This window comes from Molossus molossus, unplaced genomic scaffold, assembly GCF_014108415.1.
Source record: "Molossus molossus isolate mMolMol1 unplaced genomic scaffold, mMolMol1.p scaffold_m16_p_14, whole genome shotgun sequence".
Lineage (NCBI taxonomy): Eukaryota > Metazoa > Chordata > Mammalia > Chiroptera > Molossidae > Molossus > Molossus molossus.
This window is the reverse complement of record NW_023425349.1, coordinates 12,257,099-12,281,946: the sequence shown is the minus strand read 5'-3', so window position 1 is coordinate 12,281,946 and position 24,848 is coordinate 12,257,099. Positions and strand designations below refer to the sequence as shown.

The 24,848-nt window shown below is 48.0% G+C and overlaps 1 protein-coding gene across 1 annotated transcript in view; it reads right to left on the bottom strand.

The window, feature by feature from the left end:
• Nucleotides 1-24,848, bottom strand: part of TTLL11 (tubulin tyrosine ligase like 11) — a 205,029-nt gene that overhangs the window by 109,977 nt on the left and 70,204 nt on the right. Inside the window, exons 4-6 of the mRNA XM_036261723.1 lie at nucleotides 19,533-20,108; nucleotides 7,362-7,457; nucleotides 6,538-6,653 (exon numbers count right to left, since the gene is read on the bottom strand). Coding sequence (XP_036117616.1) covers nucleotides 6,538-6,653; nucleotides 7,362-7,457; nucleotides 19,533-20,108 — 788 coding nt within the window. The remainder of the gene's footprint in view (nucleotides 1-6,537; nucleotides 6,654-7,361; nucleotides 7,458-19,532; nucleotides 20,109-24,848) is intronic.

The window sequence follows — 24,848 nt, the reverse complement described above, 5'->3', positions numbered from 1 at the left end:
AGTGTGCGGGCCATCCGGCAGGACCTTCGAACAATGCTCCTGAAAGAGTCCGTTTCCAGAAGTTCTCTGGAAAGAAGGATGATGCTGCACGTGGATGAAGGCACGCTTACTTGCGATAGCTTGGAGACCTCTCCTAGTGTTGAGGGGATTTCAGCAGGACGCACTGCCCACGCAAGGGGCGGGGGCCTGGGCTCGGGGGACCTGATTCATATGTTCTCAGTGTTCCTCTCCGGGACAGGACAGAGTGAGAGTCGGATGAGCTGGATTTGAAACAAGACAGTGGATGGAAGGACGTCCCCAGTGGAGGAAACAAGCCCCCCCCCCCCCCCAACTACGGAACTGAGCCCCTGAGAGATTCCTTGACCTCTGTTCTCTTAGAATGTTTCTCCTCTCCTAGATTCTCTGTGGAATCGACCTCCTTCGGGGATTCACCTAACATGTTGCTCCTAAACATGGCACAGGGGCCGTCCTGGGAGTCGAGGTAAGACGTGCAGCCTGAGCTCCCACGAAGCCTTCTGAGGACAAGCCTCTCTGAATTAGGGCAGACGCTGCCCGGGCAGGCTGGGTCCTGCCTGTGTAACCAACCGGGTTGTTATGGCGATGGGGGTAAACGAAAGTGGGAGAGGAGGGAGAAATGTTACTGTGGGGAAAGGGCTTCTGCGCCTTACATAAGGCAGCTTCCAAAAATACGCTTCTGAAGAAGAGGGAGGCAGTGTGCACCCCAGCTCCCAGGCGCTGCGGGCCCCGTGCCGCGAGAAAACTCCCCCAGGGTCCTCCAAGCCTGTGGCCGGCTTCCTTTTCATCACTCTGGGGTCCTAACCGAATATGATTCCCGAGAAGGGAACCTGGTTGCCAGAAACATCTACATTCTGGAAAAGGAGAAAAGTGCGAGTGAAATGGCTCCTCTGGGGGGTAAACTGACCTCCCCCAAATTGACCACTTGATGGCATCGTCATCTCACTTGTAAAGTCATCAGAGAACGCAGTTTAGTCACTTCTGTTCCCACAGATTTTTTTTTCTAAAAAAAAAAAATTCAAACTGCCCAAATATTTTTTTAAGGGGGAAATTTTCTGTTGCTTTTCCTGATTCCCCACCCCCTTATCTTACAAGCTTAGCTTTGAACTGAGGTAGAAGCTGAAGGTCAGTGGGGTCATGTGGCCAGCGGAGGGAACACGGTGGGGAGAAGCCAGGAGACCCGGGGTCTAGTTTCTGCTCTGCTTCTAACCAGCTTCCAGATTTGGGCAAGTTACTGACTGGCCTCGTAGTTTCACCTTGTACGACGCGGAACCATTATATGCACAGCTCAGTTAGGCTGCCTCACAAGCTGGTGACCCAGGTGTTGCCACCAGCACAACTATAAAGCCCGACTGGCCACTTGGAGACTAAGAACTAGCATTTGTCTAATGCTCTCCAACGCCATGAGGCTCTCTCCCATGTGTCATTTCATCTGATGACCATGGCGGCCCAGCCAAGGAGATACCTTGATCCCGTTGTAAGGACGAGATGAGAAAACAAAGCTACGCTCACAGAGCAGTAATCAGAGACTGAGGACATCACCCCCGATCTGACTGCTGCCACGTCTGGTGCCTCGAGGACACAGCTGCTACTCTGTCGGGGATGCTTAGGAGGGAGATTCCTGAGCCAGGGAGCTGCTGGCACCGTGGTTTCCAAGTCCCCTTCCAGTTCTAATAGTCTGCGCTTCTATCAATACAGTGAGGGGGTTGGAGCCCTGGCTGGTGTGGCTCAGCGGTTAGAGCGTTGGCCCGAGAACTGAAGGGTTTCAGGTTCTGTTCCTGGACAAGGGCATGCACCTGGGTTGCACCTAGCCCTGGTTGGGGTCGCGCAGAAGACAACCAATTGATGTGTCTCTCTCACATTGATGTTTCTCTCTCTCTCCCCCTCCCTTCCACTCTCTCTAAAAATCAATGGAAAAAATACCCTCAGGTGAGGATTAATAAAAACAAAACAAAATAATGGGAGTTGGATTGAACCAAGGGTTTTAAAAACTTCTTGGAGCAGGAGAGCTCTATCCCGCCAGTGAAATCTACTGTGGAATGCCGAAAGCACAGCGGGTCGCCGCAGCGCCACTCTGGTTGAAAAGAGATGGCTTCCACCCAATGTCCATCAGTGACAAATGGATAATAAAATGTGGTATATCCATACAATGGAATATTATTTGGCCATAAAAATAAATAAAGTATTTGTGATCCATGCTACAATATGAGTGAACCCCAAAAAAAACATTATGCTAGGTGCAGGGAGCCAGACACAGAAGACTGAACATTGTATGACTCCATTTATGTGATGTGTCCAGAACAGGTAAACCCAAAGACAGAAAGTAGGCTGGTGTAGGGACAACGGCAGTGACTGCTTGGTGTGTACAGGATTTCCTTTTGGGGCGACAGACCATTTTGGAACTAGTTGGGGTGATGGTTGTACAACATTGCGAATGTATTAACTGCTGCTGAATTGTGCGCTTTTATTTATTTATTTAATATTTTTAGAGAGAGACAGACAGAAACATCGATCAGTTGCCTCCCTTAAATCAAGACCAGGGATCAAACCCGCAACCTGGGCATGTGACCTGACCGGAATCAAACCCACCACCTTTCGGTATACGGGACGATGCCCCAACCAACTGAGCCACGTGGGCCAGGGCAAATTGTGTACTTCTATTTATTTTTTATTTTCTTATTCCTCACCCAAGGATTTTTTTTATTTATCATTAGATAGAGTTGGAGGGAGGGAGAGAAACATCGATATGAGAAGGACACATCAAGTGGTTGCCTCCTGCATAACCTGACTAGGGCGGGGGACAAACTGCAACCAAGGTACGTGCCCTTGACTGGAATCGAACCCACGATTCATTGGTCCGTGGGCCGATGCTCTAACCACTGAGAAAACTGGCCAGGGCCAAATTGTGCACTTTTAAATGGCTAGCTTTATATTACGTAAGTTTTACCTCCCTGTATGTGTTTGTAGAGATACGATGGTTCCAGAGTCTCACCCCATTAGCCTCCCATTCTTATGTCCCTACAGCGTCTCCAAAGAACCCTGGTATGAAAATGAATAGAGTCGCTAGCTATCACATGGTTTCCAACAGTTCTCCTATGACAGCTATGTTATTTCTTCAGGGGCCAAAGGCATTTTCTCCTAAGCCAACACACAGAGGCCCGGGCCCAGGCCAGCTAGCTATCTGTAAACAGGGTTTCCGCCGCAACAGGTCAACGTCCGCTCTAGTCCACAGTGATCTAGCAGCTTCAGTGTGAGGCTGTGTTGTTGGTTTTAAACTCAAAATTCTACTTTAAGTATACCAGGGACGATCATGAGAAGCAGGCATTGCTTTTTGTTTGTTGGTTGGTTGGTTTTAGTAGATAACTTTACTGTTGAGTAGTAAACGAAGCATGTATTAAGTGCTTGCTACAGATGAAAACTTTTGCACATTGTTTCATTTCAATGTTATCATCCTCATTTTCTAGAAAAGGATACTGAGGCTCAAAATAGCTCTGCAGCATCCCCAGGGTCAGAATTTAAATCTCAGTCTCTTGAGCACAAGAAAAAGCTCTTTCAACTCTGCCAAGATGGGTATCAGCAGAGTGGCAAGTTCTCTCCCCGGAGAAGGCATGAGGACTGATTTCAGTCCCACTATGAAAACGACCCCAGCCTACAGGCCCCCAAGGTATGTGAAGATGCATGACGCATGGACACACACGTCCAGGTCCCTTCTATCTCCCCCACCCCCACATCTTCTCAGAGGAGTTTTGAGATCTGAGGAGTTCAGGCATCTGTCTACCCATTCCTTCGGTCTGTGCAGGAAAACAGACCTACTTCACGGTCTTGCTGATAAAATTACCCCAGAAGCAACTAGCGAGGGACACTGCGGACCTTCTGTTGCTAAAGAGTTGAAGGGAGAGGCTAGCACACCATTGGTTTCAAAGGGTTTAGGTCACATCCGATGCAGATGCAAGAACTCTGGCTTCTGAAGGTAACGTTCAGCCTAGAAGTCTATGTGACATCATTCTGCAGTTGCAGTGACATGGTCTCATGTATGGACACAGATGATTCAGGCAACACTGTGCATTTTCTGCGGGCATAAATAAGGTGCTTTTCCAAGCTACCTTGAAAGATTTCTACACAATGGAGCTGAGAAGAATTTCAGCCTTTTTCTCTGCATGGTAAAGTTATCAAAATGATCGTAATAATCTTTTACATATAAATGCACTTCACAGATTACAAAGTGCTTTCATGGACAATCATCGCTGGGTTAAAAAAAAAAAAGGTGAAATTAAGGGAAAATATTAGTGATGACAGTTAGTTATTAACATACACCCTGAATATTGTAGGTAAGGAAAGGGTGAGATTAAAGGATTTTTATATTTGAATGGAAGTCAGGTTCTTGAAGTTCTAACTGATCCTGGTTATCAATTAAAAGAAAAGTCGATGCTTTTAAATTAAAGACGAGGTGCTGCCACTATGACTTAGTAAGTTGTAAGTGCCTTTCCCCTCCTTTCTGAGGGCTCTGGGCCCCGCTGCTACTACAAATAGACCCACAGCTCGTGTGAGTTATGCAGAATGCCAGAGGGAGGTGAAGGAAAATGACTTAGAACAAGGAAAAGAAAACTAATCATGCTCTGAAGCCATTTCATGTAAAAATGTTTTTGGTGGTAGAGGTTAAGAGGGCCACACAGTGGCCTTTGAACTTCCCACCAAAGGAATCAGGATGCTAATGTGCCAAGGTCATCTTTGCTTAAAAGTATTTTTTCTTTATTGGTTTTAGAGAGAGAAAGGGAGAGGAAGGGAGAGAGAGAAACATCGATGAGAGAGAACATCGACTGGCCGCCTCCTGCGTGCCCCTCACTGGGGATCGGGCCCACAACCTGAGCATGTGCCCTGACCTGGAATTGAACTGGCGACCTCCTGGTGCATGGGTCGATGCCCAACCACTGAGCCACACCGGCCGGGCTCAAGGTCATCTTTTAAAAGCTGTACCATGCCACACCGATGTGGATAGCCACCCAAATCTCTCCACAGTGCCACAGTCTTTCAGACCCTAATCTCTACTGGTGAGATCAATAACCATTAGACACCCATAGCAGACTGTCGAGAAACGAGTCGTATTGCGCTTAATCTCACCAAGCTGCATTAATCCACTGCTGTTCCTTCAAGGCAGCCGAAGAGCACAGCCGCAGGCATGCACAACGGCCACCGTCTGGCTGCCGTGGGGTCTGAGCTGCTCCGAGGACCCGGCGGACCTGCCACGCCGTCACGTCGAAGCTCTGGTGGGCGGAAGCCACATCTGGCAGGCTCAGCCCCTGCAGACGAGGGGTGACTTTCCTCGGCTGCCCGGGTCTTGCCGACCATGGCAATATGAGCCTCCCGTGGTGAAGAGCATCCTGAAGGAGCACTCAGCCGAGCGGGCACCATGCAGCCTGACTCAGAGTACGACAAACACGCCCTCAGAGTGACATTTCCTGCAGGGCAGTGACGCCAACCTTGGCTGCACAGTAGAGTCACCTAGGGAACCGCAGCATTTTCTGTAGCCAGGCTTCCCGCACTGGTTCATTAAAATCAACATCTCTAGAGGCGGGGGCCCTCGCACTGGTGTCTCTGGAAGCTCCCCAGGTGGTCCGAGAGCACGGCCTGGAGGGTGTTCTAACAAGATCTGGGTTTGAGCCCAGCTGGCGAGGGGCCACAGTCCAGGAACCTGCAAAGCGCCACTTGCTGGGGGAAGTCAGCGTTCCTCACACCCTGGAGCCACAGCTGACAACGCTGCACCTGTCTGGGAGCATCGGGGTTCACCTGATTCGTCGGGGTCCGGGGAGTGCTCTTTGAAATGCCTGTCTTTGATGTTTCTGCCTAAAACCAGCACAGTGGTATGTACTCAACCCTTACTTTGTGGGAGCCAGGAATTTGGTAAAAACAAAACAAGCAAAATACCCCAGTGAAATGTCATTCATTTCAGGGGCGAGTCCACGGCGGGGGGGCTGGGCACACTCCAACCAACATCCCAATATAACGTTCATTGGGTGGGGGCGACAGAGAGGAATTAGAACTGCCGCAAATCTTACAGAAGCACCAGAAGTTCAGTAAATCGGCGCTGCAAATGTTAACACGAAACGCTTACACCGCAGAAGAGTGTAACCACCACGGAGAAAATAAAAAGGAAGCGGTCTTTACCCGTCCGCGTTAGCGGTGGCCCTCGTCTGGTTTGTTTCTCTCTCCCCCTCTGCTCGAAGATTTAGGAGAAGCACCACGGGAACCACGGCGGCCAAGAGGAGCCCCGGGCGCCAGGGGAGAGTGGGTTTTTGCGAGGCTTTCCAGATGCAGACAACAAGCTAGAAAGTCACATGCCGGTCTCCAGCTCCTGACTGAGTCACTGTGTTTGGAGGCTGATATTCACAAATGAAAATATGATTCATTAGATTGTTTAATATGTAAGTTTCACCCCAGATGTCAGCCTGTTCCAAGAACTTGACTTACCGGGCTGGGACATGGGGAGTGGAGCTGAAAGAAATAGATGATGTAAAAAATACTTACTGGTTCTCTCTTTTCTTCTTCAGTGGATCCATGAGGCGCAGGGTGTCTCTGATTACGGCCACTTTCACTTCTTCATCGACAAGGCTGGGGACATATTCAAACACCCCTGGAGAGAGCTTGAATGGATGAGAATTCCATGTTACAGGGGACAGATCCGGGATTCGGTGCCCAGGGACTCTCAGTATCAGGTTGAGTTTGCTCATGTTAGTCTAGACAGACTATTTTAAAGGCTCCCTATATACTGCCTTAAAAATGTCAGTTTCCTGTTACAAATTAATAAGAGTATACATGCTCATTATAGGAAATTTGGAAATATAGAAAGGGGTAAAGGAAATGAAAAGCACCCACGTAATCCCCCTAAAACCCATTATTAGTATTTGATGTGTTTCCTTACAGTCTTTTTAATGCGTTTTGTTGTTGATGATGTTTTTTGGGGGAGAAAAAATTATAACCACTGTTAAATGTACTATTTATCTTAGTGATTCAAGCATGTCGACATGGCTAAATCATATTCATAGAATTTCAATTAGTTCATCTCCTGAGGCTAATTAGTTCATGTCAAAACTGATGGAAAGGCTCAGCTGCTTCTACATTTGCAGATCTTAAAAAGTGGAAGAACGGCATGCTGGGAAGTTACAGGTCAGATAGGTCTTATATTAATAGACTATGTTCAGAGCTCAACAAAACTGGAATTCTTTAGACTAAACAGAACTTTGCTGTGCAAATTTGGGAATGTTGAATCTTGTTTAGCCAAGTGAATAACATAAGAGTGGAAACATCCCATTGTATGGCAATATATTCAATGAGATACTCAAAAGACTTACTTCTTGCTCATGTTCGATTCTCATGCTGGGATTTGCATTAACTTCAAGTAGTATAGGCTTCAGATTTTTCATTAGAAGAATGTCAAAGCCTAAAATCTGTGCAGGATAAAAATAATTCAGAATTACTTCCTCTAGCTACAATTTCTTTTCAGGAATTGGGGGTTGGTATTAGAGTCAGTCAAGTGAAAATAAATTCAAATGTGGCCCCCAACCTGGGCCTTGACCACAGCCCCTCTTTCTCTGGGCGGGCTTGTCAGGCCAAATGGACAGCAGAACACTTTATAGGAGCCTTGATAATGGGATGAGTTCCCACAGTGCATTTCAGCACTATCATTGTCATCTGAAGTGCTATAGATGATGACCTCTTTCTTCTTTAACAGGCTTTTCATTATGTTAAGGATCAGTAGTAGTCCATCAATTTCTCTCGCTCCTTTTGCTCTCCTCTATTAAGTTGCTTCTTAGCTAGATCTCAGAAAACCCACGGCTACCCTTCCTAACCTTGGGTGTACATCAGTATCACTTAGGGATCCCTCTCAAAACCACCGTGCATCCCCAACCCACACCTGTGAGTCAGAATCTTTCAGAGTGGAATGCAGGCAAATGTGTTTTGAGTACCCCCCGCCAGGTGATTCTGATACACCCTCTTAGCTAAGGAGAAGGAAATATTTATTAAGCACCTACCAGGCACCAATAACTACACAAAGCGCCAATTAGTCATCTCATTTAATCCTCGACAGTGTATTTGAAGTAGGGATTGTACTATCCATGAAGCAGAAACTGAGTCTCAGGAAGGCCAGTGGATTCCCTCAGACCACCTAGCTAGCAAGTGACAGAGCTGCATGTCACACCCACGTAGGGCAGGATCCATAACTGTGGGACCCAGTGCAAGATGAATATACAAAGCCCCTGTTCAAAACCTAGTGACAATGTCATGGTCGTGAGAAGAGCATGACGCCAGGTGGGAGCCCTTCTGAACATGAGGTGCTGGTGACTGCACAGACCACATGCCCACGAAGCCAGCCCACACCCAAAGCTAACTCCAAAAGCTAACCATTTGTTGGACATCTGCCCTTGAACCCAGCATGCTGCCTCGGTGAGATTGTTCTCCTCTCTGGCCCCTTTCAGCCCTAAACCACTCGTACATCTTATTCCCTCTGCCTGAAACAACCCTTCACCTAGATAATTCCTCTTCATCCTCGAAACCACAGGTCCTAATTAGATTCAGACTCAGACTCTGAGGATGTCAGATTCTTAAGAGACCTCTCATTATCTCTACAGGAGGTGATAAGGTAGAAAGCTTCTAGCATAATTGATACAATCCCAAAGTTTCGAAAAATAATGTGGAGAATAAAGGAGAGAGAAGAAAAAGATATAGCGGTATCCCCTCTGTGGGCTCAAGGAGACAAGATGAAGGGACATTCACTTGTGTGTCTATATAGAATATGCATCAGTTAAATGACAATTATTAAACTGTGGCTTTGTCCTTATTAATGAAATCAGAGCCTAAATGACCATTTGGGGAAATAATTCAAGATGAGGTTATTCTTCAAAGAAGGGTAATAAGGATGAGAAGTTGGGAAAAGTCATCCTTATTCTATTTTTCTTTCCCTAGTCATGAAAAGGAAAAAAAATGGAAATCCAGCGGAAAATGTTACATGTATTATAGATCTGCTTAATAATATATGACAAGTGGCCATGAGTAATGAGGCCTTTAGGAGACTCTGGTGACATCATCTGTCTAACTGCAGACCTGGTCTGAGACATGTGATGATGAGGCTACAGAGATCGGTGGGCCGCAGTGCCAATGTGTATCATCCTTAGTCATCAACACTTAACTTTTTGCTACGTCTTAGAAGTTTGGACTTGTACTTTCTCCACCTGCTAGACTCTTTCCAGTTCAATGCACAGTGATTTCGTGAATGTAAAGCCATAGGAAGGCTGGAGAAGAGGGTGGCAAAACCTCATCAGCCATATTGACCTGCTCGCACCATGGCATAATACCTTCCAGAACCCACACTTTGATGCATATGGTTGAAGATGTTGGGTTTCGGACAAGAATGCTTTGGAGTCAGAAAGACTTGAGCTGCAATCCCAGCTCAGTATCTCATTCTAGCTCAACAACCCTAGGTGTGGTGCTTAGACTCTCTGAGTCTCATCTGCCTTGTCGACCAATGGAGACAATGGCTGCCTTGCAGGGCAGTTGATCAGGAAGCAAAAAGTACCTAGGATTCTGTTCACCGTACAGGAGGTACTGAACTTATGCTGGCTCCCCTGACAGTTTCCTCCTAGTCTCACCAACAGAAATGGCATCCGTGGCTTTGGGGTCCAGAGGAGCTCATTTCAAATCTTAGTCTGGCCCTGGCCGGTTTGGCTCAACGGTTAGAGCATCTGTCTGAGGTCCAGAGAGACCCGGGTTCGGTTCCCACTAAGTGCACGTACCTCCGTTGCAGTTTGTCCCCGGCCCTGGTTGGGTTGTGTGGGTGGCAGCCACTCGATGTGTCCCTTTCACGTTGATGTTTCTCTCTCTCTCTCTTCCCCTCCCACTCTATCTGAACAAAAAATGGAAAAAATGCCCTTGGGTGAGGATAAAAAAAACCACCAAACAAAAAAACCCCAAATCTTAGTTCTGCCTTTAACTGGTGTATCTGCAGGCAAGTTACTTAGCAGCTCTTGAGCCCCCGGTTCCTCATCTGTAAAATGGGAATAAGAATAGTCCTTACCTTAGTTCATTCATTTGTAAAATATTTACTGAAATGCTTCCTATGTCCTGGACTATTCTAGCTCCTGGAAACAGGGCGATGGACTAGACCAAGGCCCCCCTCGCGGAGCCGGAGACAGGCTCCAGTACAGATGGTGCGACAGAAACCACTTTGCACGGTGTCCAACGCCGAGGGAGCGTCTAATGAAAGGCAACTTTATTATATGTATTTTTTTCACAAGTTCAAGGAAATTTGAATTGTTTTCTTTTCAAAAGTTCAGTGAAATATGTTGCACCGACAGATTTCAATAAGCAGAATCACAAAACTGGGAGGAGCCTAAAGTGGATTTTGTCAGAAAATCCCAGAATGACGGAGCTGGTGGAAAACTGGGGATTCACTTGGTCTAGTATTTTTCAAAGTGGGGTTCTTTTCTGGAGAAGCACTGGGGAGGCCAGATCAGATCAACTTTTACCTATTTTCCATACTGGGGCTCCTAGGGGGAAAAGCTCCATTAAAACATTACTACTCTAGCCTGACACCCACTGATGCAGCCCAGAAACCTGCCACTCTCGGGCTCCGTGGCAGGGCAGGAACTGTCAGATGGAGAGACCTTTTCAGTCATGTGACACTCTGCCCTCCTCCAAGTCATTCAATCAGCACTTTTGTGTGGCTCACCTCCTACTTGAGAGGGACAGTAGGGTTTCAAAGATATCTGTCCTTCATCTCTGACTTCTAGAAGCTTCCAAAGCAAGATGGGGAGAAAACTCATGCAAAGGCTCCAAGCTACACTCCGGGGAGTGGGGGTGCTCTCCTGAGATCCAGAACTACACATCCGCCTGCATCCAGGGTGTTCCCAACTGGGAGGTCCCGACTCCTCAAATCGAACCTCCCCGAGCTCACCATCTGTGGTCGGCAGTCTCTAAGATGGCCTCAGTGATCCCAACCTCATGGAGTCCGTGCCCTGTGTAATCCCCTCCCCTTGAGTGTGGGCTGAACCTGGTGACTTCTTTCTCATAGTACAGGGCAGAGATGATGGGCTGTCACTTCCAATATTAGGCTATAAAATACTGGACCTCCACCTTGGCACGCATTCTCTTAACTCTCTTGCTCGCTCGCTCTGAGGGAAGTCAGCCCCCACGTGTGAGCTGCCCAGTGGAGAGACCCGGTGGGACAACAGCCGGGATGGGGGGCTGAGGCCTCCCAAGCCCCATGTGAGTGAGCTTGGAGGAGGATCTCCCCAGTGAAGCCTTGAGCTGACGGCAGTCCCGGCCAACATGGGCACTGCAGCCTCGCAGCCTTGCGAGGCAGTCGGCCAAGTCTACATTCCTCATCCACGGCAACTGTGAGATAACAGTTTGTTGGTTTAAGCTGCTAAGTTTGGAGGTAATTTGTTACACAGCAATAGATCATTAACACACCATCTCTCTAAAGTCTACTTTGCCTATAGTATTCCTTATCCACCCAATCACACAAGCCCCAAATTTCCCCTTCGTCCTTTATATCTGCCTGCACACCAACTCATGCATTCTACCTCCAAAAACGTTCTAGATGTGGCCCATCCTCGAGGCTCCTGGTCTGGATCAGGTCTGTACCACCTTGCACCTGGAATACTCTAATAGCTCCCCATCTGTTTCCCTGCTCTCAGACTCACCCCTCCAATTCATCTGGAACCGGGGCAACTACAGTATTTTTATAAAATGCAAACAGAGCCCGGCTGGTGCGGCTCAGTAGTTGAGCATCGATCCATGCACCAGGAGGTCACCGGTTCAATTCCCGGTCAGGGCACATGCCCAGGTTGTGGGCCCGATCCCCAGTGAGGGGCATGCAGGAGGTGGGCCAATCGATGTTCTCTCTCATCGATGTTTCTCTATCTCTCTCCCCCTCTTCCTTCCTCTCTCTAAAATCAATAAAGAAAAAAATTAAATGCAAACAGAATGTCAACACTCCTCTGCCTGAAACCCCTGCCTACGGAATGAAGCCCAAGCTCCGCGTCATGTCCTACAAACTCCGCTATGGCCCGGCATGTGTCTCACACTCCAGCTCTTTTTCCTCCCACTCACTACTGCACATTTGGGCTTCAACTGCACCAAACTATCAGTAGTTGTGGGATGTTATGCTCCTCTCTGCCTTTATACTGTTTTGCCTGGAAGACAATTTTAGTTATCAGATATTTAATGAGCACCTACTGAATACTAGGTACTGTTCTAGGCACTGGGGTAAAGCAGTGAACAAGGCAAAGGATGTTTAAAGTCCTGCCCTCTTGGAGCTTACGTTTTAGTGGAGAGAGATGCCACATGTGAATGGTGAACTAAAGCAAGCAAAGAACACAGAGTGTGGTTTAGAGGGGATGGCCAGGGAAGTCCTTTCGAAGGAAGTGGCATTTGTCATCCTATTGTCTTCTGGTCTGCGCAGTTTCTGATGACTTCTTGGTTTTCTTTGTTCTTCTGAACATAACGCATGTTTTTTTCTCTCTAGCTACTTTTAAGATTTTGTTATTATCACTGTTTCCCAGAATTTGATTATGCGAAGCCTTGATGTGTACATGTGTGTGCATCCTCCTTGGAGTTCTTAAGCTTCTTGAATTGTGGGTTTATATTGTTTGTCCAATTTGGAAATTTTTAGCCATTTCTTCAAACATTTTTTTTTTTAATTCTCACCCGAGGACGTTTTTCCATTTTTTTGTTCAGATAGAGTGGGAGGGAGAGAGAGAGAGAGAAACATCGACGTGAAAGGGACACATCGAGTGGCTGCCACCTGCACTTCCCAATCACGGCCGGGGACAAACTGCAACTGAGGTACAAGCCCTTAGCGGGAACCGAACCTGGGTCTCTCTGGACCACAGGCCGACTCTCTAACCACTGAGCCAAACCGGCCAGGGCTCTTCAAACATTTTTAAGTATCTTCCTTGCCTTTTCTGCTCAGGGAATCCAATGACACGTTAGGCCACCTGCCATTGTACTAGAGGTCACTGATGGTCTGTTCATTTTCCCCCCCATCATTTCCTCCTCTTTCATTCTGAATAGATTCTATTGCTATGTCTTCAAGTTCACTGATCCTTTTTTCTTCAGTAGCTAATCTGCTGTTAATGCTATCCAGTGAAATTTTTATTTCAGATATTGTATTTTCTTCTCTACAAGTTCCATTTCATTCTTTTTAATAGCTTCCATTTTTCTCTTCATTAAGCTAATGTTTTCTTTTAAAACTTTGTACATATTTATATAGTTTAGCTCCTTCCTTTTCAGAATTCTGCCCACAGAATGTAAGCTACCTCCGTCTTCCCAAACTTTTGATCGCCATCTCTTCAGCTCACTGAGGTCACAGGGCTCTGTTTAGGGTTCTCTCTCCCTGTGCCCGTGTTCCAGAAATTTCCCCAAACAGAAAACCAAGGACACTGTAGGACTCACCTTCAGTTTTATTTCCTTCTTCCTCAGGGATCACAGCGCTGTGCTGTCTGCTGTCCAAAGTTTTAAAATCTTGATTTCATGCATTTTGTCTGGCATTATACTTGTTTTCAGATTAGGTTTAGTCTCTCTCTTTTTTTTTTAATGTATTGATTTTGTGTGTATAGGCCCAGTCTTTGTTACTCCATCATGACCAGAAGCAAATGTCTCAAGAGGTTACATATGAACAGGCACTGAATGAAGAAAGCAAATCAGTTGCTTGGAGAGCTGAGTTAAAGCACTTCAGGCTGAGTGAACAGCAAGAACAAAGGCCACTTTTGAAGCACAGCAAGGAGTGAGCAAGAGGGAGAGTGAGTGGAAGGAGATGAGGTCAGAGGCAAAGACAATGGACAGATCACGTAGCATCTTGGAGGCCATGGTCAGGAGCCAGGATTTTAAGTGCAAGGAGAAAGCCTTTGGAGAGTTTGCACAAGGGAAGTAATTTGACCTGACATGTTTAAAAGAATCCCTTTAGCTACAGTGAGAAAAAATAGGCTATAGATACCAGAGTGAACACAGGGACATCAATTAGGAGGCTGCCCTGTGGTACAAGTGCGAGGCGATGGCTGTCTCGGCTGGAATGGCAGCAGTGGGGCTGGTCAGAAGTGGTTGCACTTAGGAGATATTTCAAAGCCTATTAGCAAGAGCTGCTTACAGATTGGGTGTAGAGTGGAGGAAAAAATAATAAATAAGGATGACTCCGATTTTTGGTCCGAGTAACTCATTAAATGCTATTCGTTTACTGAAACAGGAAAGACAATGGAAAAGTAGGTTCAGGAGGGAAACCAAGAGTTTAATTTTGGTCATGTCAAGTGGGAGATGCCCACTAGAAATCCAAGTAGAACGATTAAGTGGGCAGTTGGTCATACCAGTCTGGCATTCAAGGAGAGGTCAAGACTAGAGATATAAATTTAGGAGTCCAGGGCACAGAGCTGATCCTTAAAAACCCTGGGGCTGGATGAGATCATTTAGGGAGTGATTGTAGATAAGAGGGGAACTCTCGGAGGATGAAGTCCTGGAAATCTCCAACACCCACAGGCCTGGAGGAAGGGGTTGAGAGGTAGGGGAGTGTGGTGTCCCTTGCTGTTTTCTGCTTGGTAAATTCTTCATTGCTGTAAGCTCCTGCATAATCATCACCTCCTCTGGGAAGCCTTCCATGACTGGATTGGGCAAAGTTAGTGACTCCCTTTTCTGTGCTCTCCCAGCATCCTGCACATGCCCTCTTGCAGCATCGATTACAAGGAACAGTAATTCCCACGTGCCAGTCCTCCCCACTCACCTGTGTACCTCTTAGGGGCAGGGAGGTGTCTCATCCATAGCCACATGCCCCACAACTAGCTCAGGGCTCATCTCAGTGGGTACCCAGGGACTGCGTTAGAGTCCAAAGGAAGAATAAAGCCCAAATATCAGAAGTGGTCAAGGAAGGTTTAGCAGAGAAGGTGGGATTTGAGCAGTACCTTGTTGGAAGACATTGGATTTCAAAAAATTTTAAGAATAAGAAAGAGCATGACGGGCCAAGACCGAAGAGAACAGGCAGGCAGAACTCGGAAAGCACAAATTATGTCCAAGAGGCAGGAACCGGCCCTGTTTGGTGAGCCCGCAGGGTCCAGGGAAGGTCCAGGGAAGCGAGGCTGGAACCAGGCCGAGAGGCCACCAATGCTAGGCTAAGGACTTGGTTCTCCAACTCGGTTCCTAGGAACACTGGTGTTCCATTATGTTTAAAACATGACAGTTTCCTGGTTTCCTATAACTTCAAGGTGCTTCCTCACAGACAAGTTTGAGAACTGTTGTTATGAACGACAAATAACATAAGAATAAAAACGATCATTTATTAAGTGATATTTTGTGCTCGGGACTGCGCCCAATGTTTCACATGGCTGTCTTTCATTCTATCTTACAACAGTTCTGTGCGGTAGATACAAATATTCTCTGTTTGCAGATAAGGAAACTGAGGCAAAGAGAGGTTAACTTGCCGAGCTTGCCAGCTAGAGGTGCTGGAAGGAGGAGCTGAGACTAGCTCAAACTCAGGGCATCGGAGAACCAACCCGAGCCCCGGCATGACCACTGTACTGCGTGTCCGCCTCCTTCCTATGGGGGGTGTGGGACTGGAGGGAGGAGAAAGTCACAGGAACAATGAAGGAGGAGGAGAAGCACCTTAGGATCCAGGGAAGGTGTCTCCTCCAGACATCTGGGGAACGGTCACGGCCAAGGAGAGAATTAGACACAGAGCTGGAGGAAGACAGAGACCAAGGAATGGAATTGGGTTAGATTGTTCTGGAACACTGAGCTGGAAACCTTTCCTCTGCCAATACATTTCTGCCCCATGAATCAGCTATACCCAGACTGACCTCACTGTTTAAGCCAAGGTCATACTGCTGTCCTCAAGGAGACAGACACGCGGGGACATTGCTGGGGCTGTCTGGGCAATGACAGGGGAAAGGCCAGAATGACAGGACGGCCACGTTCCTAGGCAACAGATGACAGGAACCTGCCCACAGCCGGAGCTGTGCCAGCAGCTGCTGCGGGCCAACACAGTCTCCCACGTAGTTATTGTGGCTATGACTGGAAGGGGGTCACGGTCACATGTGTCAGATAAATGTAACTTTGTTGGCGAGGGTTTATGTCCTGGGATGCTGCAGTCTGGGCCAGGCCCACGCTACACACAAAAGGGGCTTCATAGCAAAGAGATGATGTATTACACCGTATACGTACGGAGCACTATCCTAGTTTGCCAAGCCCTGCATAATCTTGATCTCATAGGAGTTGGACAACAACCTTGTGAGGTGGTTGAGGAAACTGAGGCATAGACGAGTTAAGTGATGTGCGCAACATCACACAGCAAGTCAATGGCAGAACCATACACTGTCCCTAAATCTTTGGGTTCCAAGTTAGCTCAGGTGTTCGAAACTCTAACAAGTAATAAAAATTTAAAAAGCAAGAAAGGACTCCAAGGAGAAAAGGATGATCTTTTCTCCAGCACCGTGAGTCTGAAATGCATGGTAAAGTGCATTTCAAACACCGAACACTTTCTCGCTGGAGAAATCCTTTTCACCTCCATCATGTCACAATGCTCCTAGCGAGGCAGTGGGGAAGTGCGCGGAGGTGATTCACGGAAAAAGAAACAGAGGCCCAAGAGCTCCCCCTGGAGTTCACCTCCAGTGCTGTGCTCCTCCCCTGACATTTAGTGCGGTCAAGCAATGGAAAATGGTCACAGAGCTGTGGTTCCATTTGTTAGATGTGATCTGTCCAAACCAGTGGGTCCCTCCCTTTCTGCCCTCCAGTCCCCACAGCTTGGGCCCCTGGTTCCATCCTGATGGCTGCCCCGGGCCGCCTGTCCATGGCAAGACAACCACCCTGGCCTTCCACCCTGCACTCTCCCTGTGCCAGGGCTCTGTGGCTTGGCCATGCAAGCCAGGCCCACATGATACTCTGGGAATAGCTGTCACGGTCAAACAGATGTGACCACACAGTCCCCTGGGATGACCCCTAGATGCCTCCACGTTGCAGGCCCTGTTTTCTCTGGTGCTTCCTCTAGGTTCTGCCCACTGACCCTTTCTAATGCCATAAGCCACGTTCCTGAGGGCTGAGCTGGACATCCTGCCTGGAAACCAAAGCCTGGGGGTCCAAGTGCCTAAGGACAGGGCTCTGGATGACAATCAGCCCCTCCTGGGGCTGAATTCACCGTCTGAATTCCCCTCCAAAGGGTTCCAGCAGCCTGCTGGAAACGCTGCGGACTGGTGCCCAGCCCGGGGGGCCTCCTGGAGTGGGGCTGCCCCTCGGGACCAGCCCCTTCTCCAGCTGCTATTTTCCAGTCACAGTCTGGGACAGAGGACTACAAACAACCCAAGTGTTCGCTGGCAGAAGAACTGATGAACGAACTGTGCACATTTACGATGGGACATGCAGCAGCCCCGCGACCACATGAACATGTGTGGAAAGAATGTTGCAGAGTCTACGCACTTTATAACAGAGTTTTTATACAGCTCAAAAACAAGCAAAACAGAACAATATATTGTTTAGGGATACAGTCATGGTTCCATAAGTGTTCTTCAAGCAAGGAAGTGATAAACATAAAATTCAGGATAATGGCTGCCCCGGGGGTGAATGGAGCAATGGATGGGAGCAGCGCGGTAATTGGAACTCTGGGCTTGGGAGGTGGTTTGGGATGATTATTTTGCTGTCCTGCCACATAGCTTACATACATGTTGCTGTATTCTTTTTATATACAACTGCTACAAGATACTTTTAAAGGTTAGATGGAGAGGGTCCCACAGGTACCTCTTCTTATTCTCTCTTTACCCCTCTGGTCTATCTGGTGGCAAACAACTGTCAACCTGCTTGGTGCCCACACTCCACGTTCCCACCCCCCCCTTCACAGCCAGATGACCTGAAGGAACAGTCTGCCCTCGTTCCCACTCCCTTCCCTCCCACACTGGCTCAGTCCCCGACACTCCGGCCCCTGTCCCATCATGCCACTGGGGACACGTCTCACAGGTCAGCTAGTACAAGGCTCAGTTCCCGTTCTGGTCCTGCTCGGGCCTCAGCTGCACTTTCCCAGGCTGATCCCTGCCCGCTTCTCCTCCAAGCTCATCTTCCTTGCAGTTAGGGCTCGTTCTCCCCTGACATCCCTCTGTATCTCAAGCCACTTCTTGTTGGTCTCCTCGGTTGGTTCTCCCTCCTTTGCCTGTCCCTTAACTAAACGGCAGTGCCCACAGGGTCTTCCCGGGCCTCTGCAATCTCTCATGGCTTCAGCGACCATCTGAACACCGATGGGTTCCCAAGCTCTCTCTTCAGCCCAGACTTTTCACTCCTGAACTCCAGGCCCAAGTGCCCAATTGTCTACTCAGACTTTCCACGTAGATGTCACACAGGCACTTCAAAGGCATTTCAACTCCTGACCTTCCCCCCAGCAGCCTGGCCCCCTTCCACTAGCTTCCATCCATTCATCCAAGACCTAAGCCACCTGCCACTCAGCCTTGGTTTTCCCCTCCGACTGCCACCATCTCTCCACTCCCCTGGCCCCACCCAGTCACCACACCCAGCCATTCTACCTCCTCAGTGGCTCTCAAATTGGCTCCATCTCCCCCAAGACCTCCATAACCCAAGGCAGCAGCATCTCTTGCTTGTAAGAAAGCAATCAGTTCACTAGTCACCTCCCTGCCCCGAGCCTGGCCTCAATCCATTCCCCACCCACAGCCAGTGTGTGGGTGACACGCAGATGAGTGCCTCGGTCCCCTGCGAGCATCCTCCAGGGCCCCTACTGCCCTCAGCTCTCCATGACTTCCCCCCACTACCTCTCCCACCTCATCTCCCCTCATCTGCCTCCACATCTCCGACTACCCTCCAACCGTACTGCACTTTTTTCAGATCCTTAACCGCTTCTGCTTCTCTCATACCCCTGGGGTCGCAAACATGTCTCCCCCCTGAACACCTTGTCTCCCCCAGCCCTGTGCAGCCTTGCCTGCTTCATCTACCTCTTCCTTCAGGTTCCAGTTTGACTGCCACTTCTTCTGGGAAGCCCTCCCAGACCACCCTCACACCCACACAGAAAATGGTGGATGGTTCCACAATGAGATGGTGTACTCTAGCACTTGTGACACTTCATACTAATTGCTTTTTAAATTATTTGTCTCCCAGAATAGTAGACTCTGTGCATCAGCCAGCAGGGACCTGACTCGCTGTCTCCCTAGGACAGTGCCCGGCCCCCACTCAGGGGTGGTAAAAATCGCCGGAAGGAAGAATGCGCAAATGAATGGCAGGCACTGTGCTTTACATGTGTTGTCTCATTTAATCCTTACAAGGATCCTTTAAGGAAGGTACTATTAGTTTCATTTCATAGATGAGAACAGGGAAGTAGCTTACCCCAAATCACACAGCTAGCAAATAAAAAGCAGCAAGTTGGACGCGGGTTTAACACCAAAGCCCACACCAGCACCCAGCCCGCCCCACCTCTGGCTGTCCCGCCCCCACCCCTCCTCCTGCCGACCGGAGGCCGAGGTTGAGAACTCCGGCTGGGAAGTGGCGGTGGTTACCTGGAAGCACGTGGGCCCCGGCCTCCCTGCAGGGATGTCCGACTGGTAGAAAACTTTGAGCTCTGGAGTCAGAGCAATGACGGTCTTAATCACCAAGGAGATGATATCAGACCAGACCTTCTTGATGTCAACGCCTTTGGAAGACAACCTACAGAGAATGCTAGAAAAAGTCCTTTTGCTGCCTGTGCTCGTGCTGTCCGAGTGGACAAAGTTGCGGCTGTGGATGTTCAGTGAGTAGTTGGTTAAGTGCATGAAGATGTGGTGCAGGTTTTTGGGGGTGGGCTCCTGATAGGGCTCTGTACAAAATCTAGAGAGTCCGTCTTTGGCTATGTAAATCTCTAAGGGGTCTAGGGACTTCAGTAAGACATACAGGCGGATGTCAAACTTGAGCTTGTCGATAAGGAGAGGTTTGCAGATGTACTCCTGGACCACTGCCGGCCTGCGCTGGAGGGTCCCTGTCAGGCGGATGTCACTGGGGTCTTTAATGAGGTAGATTCCATCACCCTGACAACCACCATCAGGTTTCACAATAAAAGTTGGCTTCCAGGAGGGGTCGCCATCTTTCACCATTCGAACCTGAGGGGAGAAAAGAAGGGTTAGCATGATGTTCTTCTCCTCCCTCGACCCCCAAGACAGAGCAGGACATTGGCAAATGTTTGGTGAATGAGTGACAAAATGAGTCCTGCCTATGTGACCTCGCCAGGGAGATAACACTGTACCAGGCACTGGGACAGTGACCCAAGGCTGCCCTCCATCTTGTCCTCCAGAAGGGATATTGCGAGCACAGTGGATTTGCAGTCGCATGACCTGGGTTCAAATCCCAGATCTTTGCCAGTTATTAGCTATAACCCTGCACAAGTCATGTAACTGATAATCATGACAACCTAGGACTCTTCACGAGTGCCTACTGAGTGCCAGGCACTATATTAGGCACTTTACAGAAGTTGTGTAAGAAAATACAGTGGCTCTCCTTTTATGACATAGAAAACAGGAGGCAGTGTGTCAGTTGTTCAGAGTGTGGGCGTGGTGTCAGGCTGCCTGGTCTCGAATCCTGGTCCTGCTACTTACTGTGTGACCTTGGGCAAGTTACTGAAGCTACCTGTGCTTTTCTCATCTGTAAAAGAGGATAAGTGAGGTATTAAATGCAAAGGGCTAGGACCTGACACACAAGGCGGCCGGCCAGCCCAGCTGGTGCTGTTTTCAAAGATGGAGTGACTTGGTGGCTAACAGAGGGCCAGAACTAGAAACTGGAGTCTAGATAAAAAACTCTAACATGCTCACACCTTCTTCAGTACTGCCATGTCTCGGGTTCCTCATCTTAAAAATGGGGATATAACACCAAGCCTCATGGGTCGTCGTAAAGAAGAAATAAACTAAACCGAGCGAAGGGCAAACACAGAGCTAGTGCATGGGAAATGCCAGTTGTATCATTTATATCTCTTACTAGGTTCATCCAGTAGGCATGGCCAATCCCTCAGTCCGCTGAGACCTTCTGAAACTAAATTCTGTCATCCATAATATTTGCCCTCCTCCCAGCTCCAGGTCAGCAGGACACGCACACAATTATTCAGGCCACTTGACCAGTCCAAACAGTCAGTCTGGATCTCCGGGTCTGCCCAATTCATAGGCACCCAAGTCCCCGGACCTTCATCATGTCAGCTATGGGAAATGGATGGACTGAATGCTGGCAGAGGGGTTTTCACGGGGGCGGGGGGTGGTGGTGGTGGTGAGGGCGAGCAGAAGAAACTTAAAGATGGGTTTGAAGGCCGCTCTCTCTGCAGCTCCTGGTATGACAGAGCTAGAGAACAGGCCTTCCTTCCACCCTGAAGTCTACTCAGAGTAACCGCATGCCCCAGCGCGGGCTCACCTGGCCTCCACCTTTGCTGTGCAAGCCCAACCCAGGACATCTGCACTCTGGGTTTTACTTATCTCTCTGACCAGCCTATATTTCTAAGTGAAGCTTTTGCCAATTCCTTGGGCACTATCAGTTACTCCAGGCTTGTAACAGATCTTTAACAATGGAGAAACGCTTAAAGCCTTAATAATGGCCCACATCAATTGTTTCCCCTTGTCAGCAGGATTCGAGAATGGAACCTCACCAGAGATCAATGCAAGCCTCTCTGGGCCCTCCACCGAGCCTCTCTTGCAACTGTGACCTTGACGTTTATGTGTAGTTATTTAATATTCATCCGGAGCATTCATGCATCTGGCCCTTTACAGTAAATATAAGTGTGCTGGAGAAATGGCAGTTATGGATCAGGAAGTGAAAAATGTCAGGTTTGCACCGGTGGGTAATTCCTCCCTCTGGAAAGCTTTTGCAATGCTGAAGATGCTAACAGTTTAATATATTATCAGGAGCAATATTTTCTCCTTTGAATCCAGTGTATGCCTTAAATAAATTAAACTACATGGTCAATAGTCTCTGCCATTCATTGTATTACTGGATATTTCTTTCGCTCTTTGCCAGAGTAGTGCCATACAAATCAGGGTTATTAATACTAACAGAATCGCTGAATTTTTAGAACCGGAATGATCCTCGCAGATCACCGCGGCCCAGTCCTCTATAATTCAAATGCAGCAGCTGAGGCTTGGAGAGGTGACGTGACTGGGGACGAGAACTGAGGCCTTCTGACCCCACGGCACGTTCTCTGTGTCATTTGTGCCTCTGATAAGATCAAATTAAAGTCTCTCTTTTGAATACTATAGGAAAGATTCTCTTAATGAGCGGGCAGTATTGGTCTCTGAGCTCTGTTCTCACACTAGAGGGTTTGGCCTCAGAGCGTGGCCTCCGTGGCACTGTAAGCAAAGGCCCCGAGTCTGCCAGGACTGCCCCAGCCCCAGCCCTTCTGTCTGGGTTCCCGGGGCCGTCGGCGGGAACGCCTGGCTGCGCCGAATGCACTTCCCGCAGCCACCAGACCTTCCAGCGGCTTCTATTTTAAAAACGGTGAAATTTTTCAGAATTTCATATCCATTCTCCTCTGACGTTTTACTCAAGGGTGACCCTTTCCCCCCAGCTATTAAAGTTATTAATGTTAAGAACTAATGCATTGGTTCTTAGGGAGAAGTCATGGACCAGAATCTAAATATAGTCTATATAACCAGGTCCCAACCCCCCAAATTCTGATTTAATAGATGTGGGAAGAGACCTGGGCATGCATATTTTGCAAAAAGCATGATGGGTGTTTCTGATGTCACTCGGTCTGAGAGCCACTGGACTAATGTGAATTAAATACAATCCGGGACCAACATACCGAATTAAGTTTTATGCATTGAACGGCAGCCTGAGCATGAGGAAGACCTGCACTTAGGCTAAAGCTGATGGTATCTCCATTTTTACCCAAACTGCTATTGGACATGAAATCCATTATCTTGTAACTGTATGCATTGATGGCTGAAAGAGATACGAAGAGGATGTGGTGTCCTGATTGCTTGGCAGTCATCCTGCCTATTAAAAAATTTATGTCTTTTACTGCCCCCTAGTGGATATTTAAGAAATATAACTGGGACAGTGCTCCCCTCTCCCCGCAAAGAAAAATTCAGACTGTCCTTAGCAGGAAGACACTCTGTTAGGAGGTTTGCATGGCCTTAAGAAGCACCGCACAAAGCTGCGGCGCTGGCAAGGCAAGATCATGCTCTGGACGACCTCTAAAATGCCAGGGTTGGCCAAGGTCACATTCAGGTTTCATACTCTGTCTTAAATACGTTCAAGTGTAGCCCTGGCCGGTTTGGCTCAGCGGTTAGAGCATCTGCCTGCGGTCCAGAGAGACCCGGGTTCAGTTCCCGCTAAGGGCATGTACCTCGGTTGCAGTTTGTCCCCGGCCCCGGTTGGGAAGTGCGGGTGGCAGCCACTCGATGTGTCCCTTTCACATCGATATTTCTCTCTCTCTCTCTTCCTCTCTCTCTCTCCCACTCTATCTGAACAAAAAATGAAAAAAAAAAAATGTCCTCGGGTGAGGATAAAAAAAATATATATGTTCAAGTGTTCTCCCTACTATACAGACTGGCCTACTTGTCTAAATTTTCTCACTTTTAAAATTTGGGGCAACATGAATATAAAATCTTGGAAATATATGCCATAAAAATATCATTATATTCACTGTGCTTTTTTGTATTTTCCAAACTTTCCATTAGAAGAAAACAAATAGTGATAGCAGGCAGCAGTGAGTGCCTCTAAATACAGAGATTTGCATACGGAATGGTTTTTGGTGAACACGTGGTTGTACATCCTTGTCCAGCAGCGCTACTCACAACAGTCACAACCCAGGGTCCACTGACGGAAAAGTGGATAAACAAATGTGGTCCATACACACAATGGGATACTCTTCTGCCATAAAAAGGAAGGGAATTCTGACACCTGCTACAACATGGATGAACCTTGAGGACATTATGTTACGTAAAATAAGCCAGTTGCGAAAGGACAAATACTGGATGTATTTGAGGTACCCAGGGGAGTCAGATTCACAGAGACAGGAAGCAGAACGGTGGTCGCCAGAGACTGGAGGAGGAGTTAGTGTTTGATGAATAGAGTTTCAGTTCAGGAAGATGAAAAAGTTCTGGAGATCAGCGGTAGGGATGTTTGCACAACAATGTGATTGTACTTAATGCCACTGACCTGGACATTTAAAAATGGTTAAAATGGGAAATTTTATGTTATGCATATTTTTTAAGTTGAAAAATATTAATTAAAAATAGAAAAGAAATAGCTTTTGGTGCAATAGAAAGAGGACTGAAAATCTGGCTCCTAGTCCCAATTTAGTCAGGGAAGTTCTGACCGTGTGACCTTGAGAGAGTTACCTGCCCTTCTGGGCTTTGTTGTAGTCGCCTATAAAATAAAGGGGTCACACTAAGTCCCTGGCTTCTGCCAGCACACAGGTTCTGGGCAATGATTTATCTTGGCACCACCACAGTCGAAGGCTGTTACAAACACACGAGTGACATCAGTCGGCGGAGAGTTCGCACGGGCTGCTGTGAGCAGCGCACTGGGGTCGTCTACACGAGCAGGTCTGGACGGGAGATTTATGATGACCTGAGGAAGTCGGCTGCGCATCTGGGGGAAGCAAGCTAAAATGTTTTGAGAGAGGAATTCAGCAACCGGAATACCAAATCACAAAGTGCTCTTAGCAGCGAGGGGCAGGTAAGAGGACGATTTCTGAAGAAAAACGGTGTCTGCAATACCCGGGCAGTCAAAGCCAGTTAGAGCAGTCCTCCGTCACTCAGGTGGATTTGTACCCAGTCTTAGCAACCGACACCCTTCATGTCACAGGCACAGGCAGCAAAAACAAGCCTCTGGGTAGACAAACAGATGTCACAGCGCCC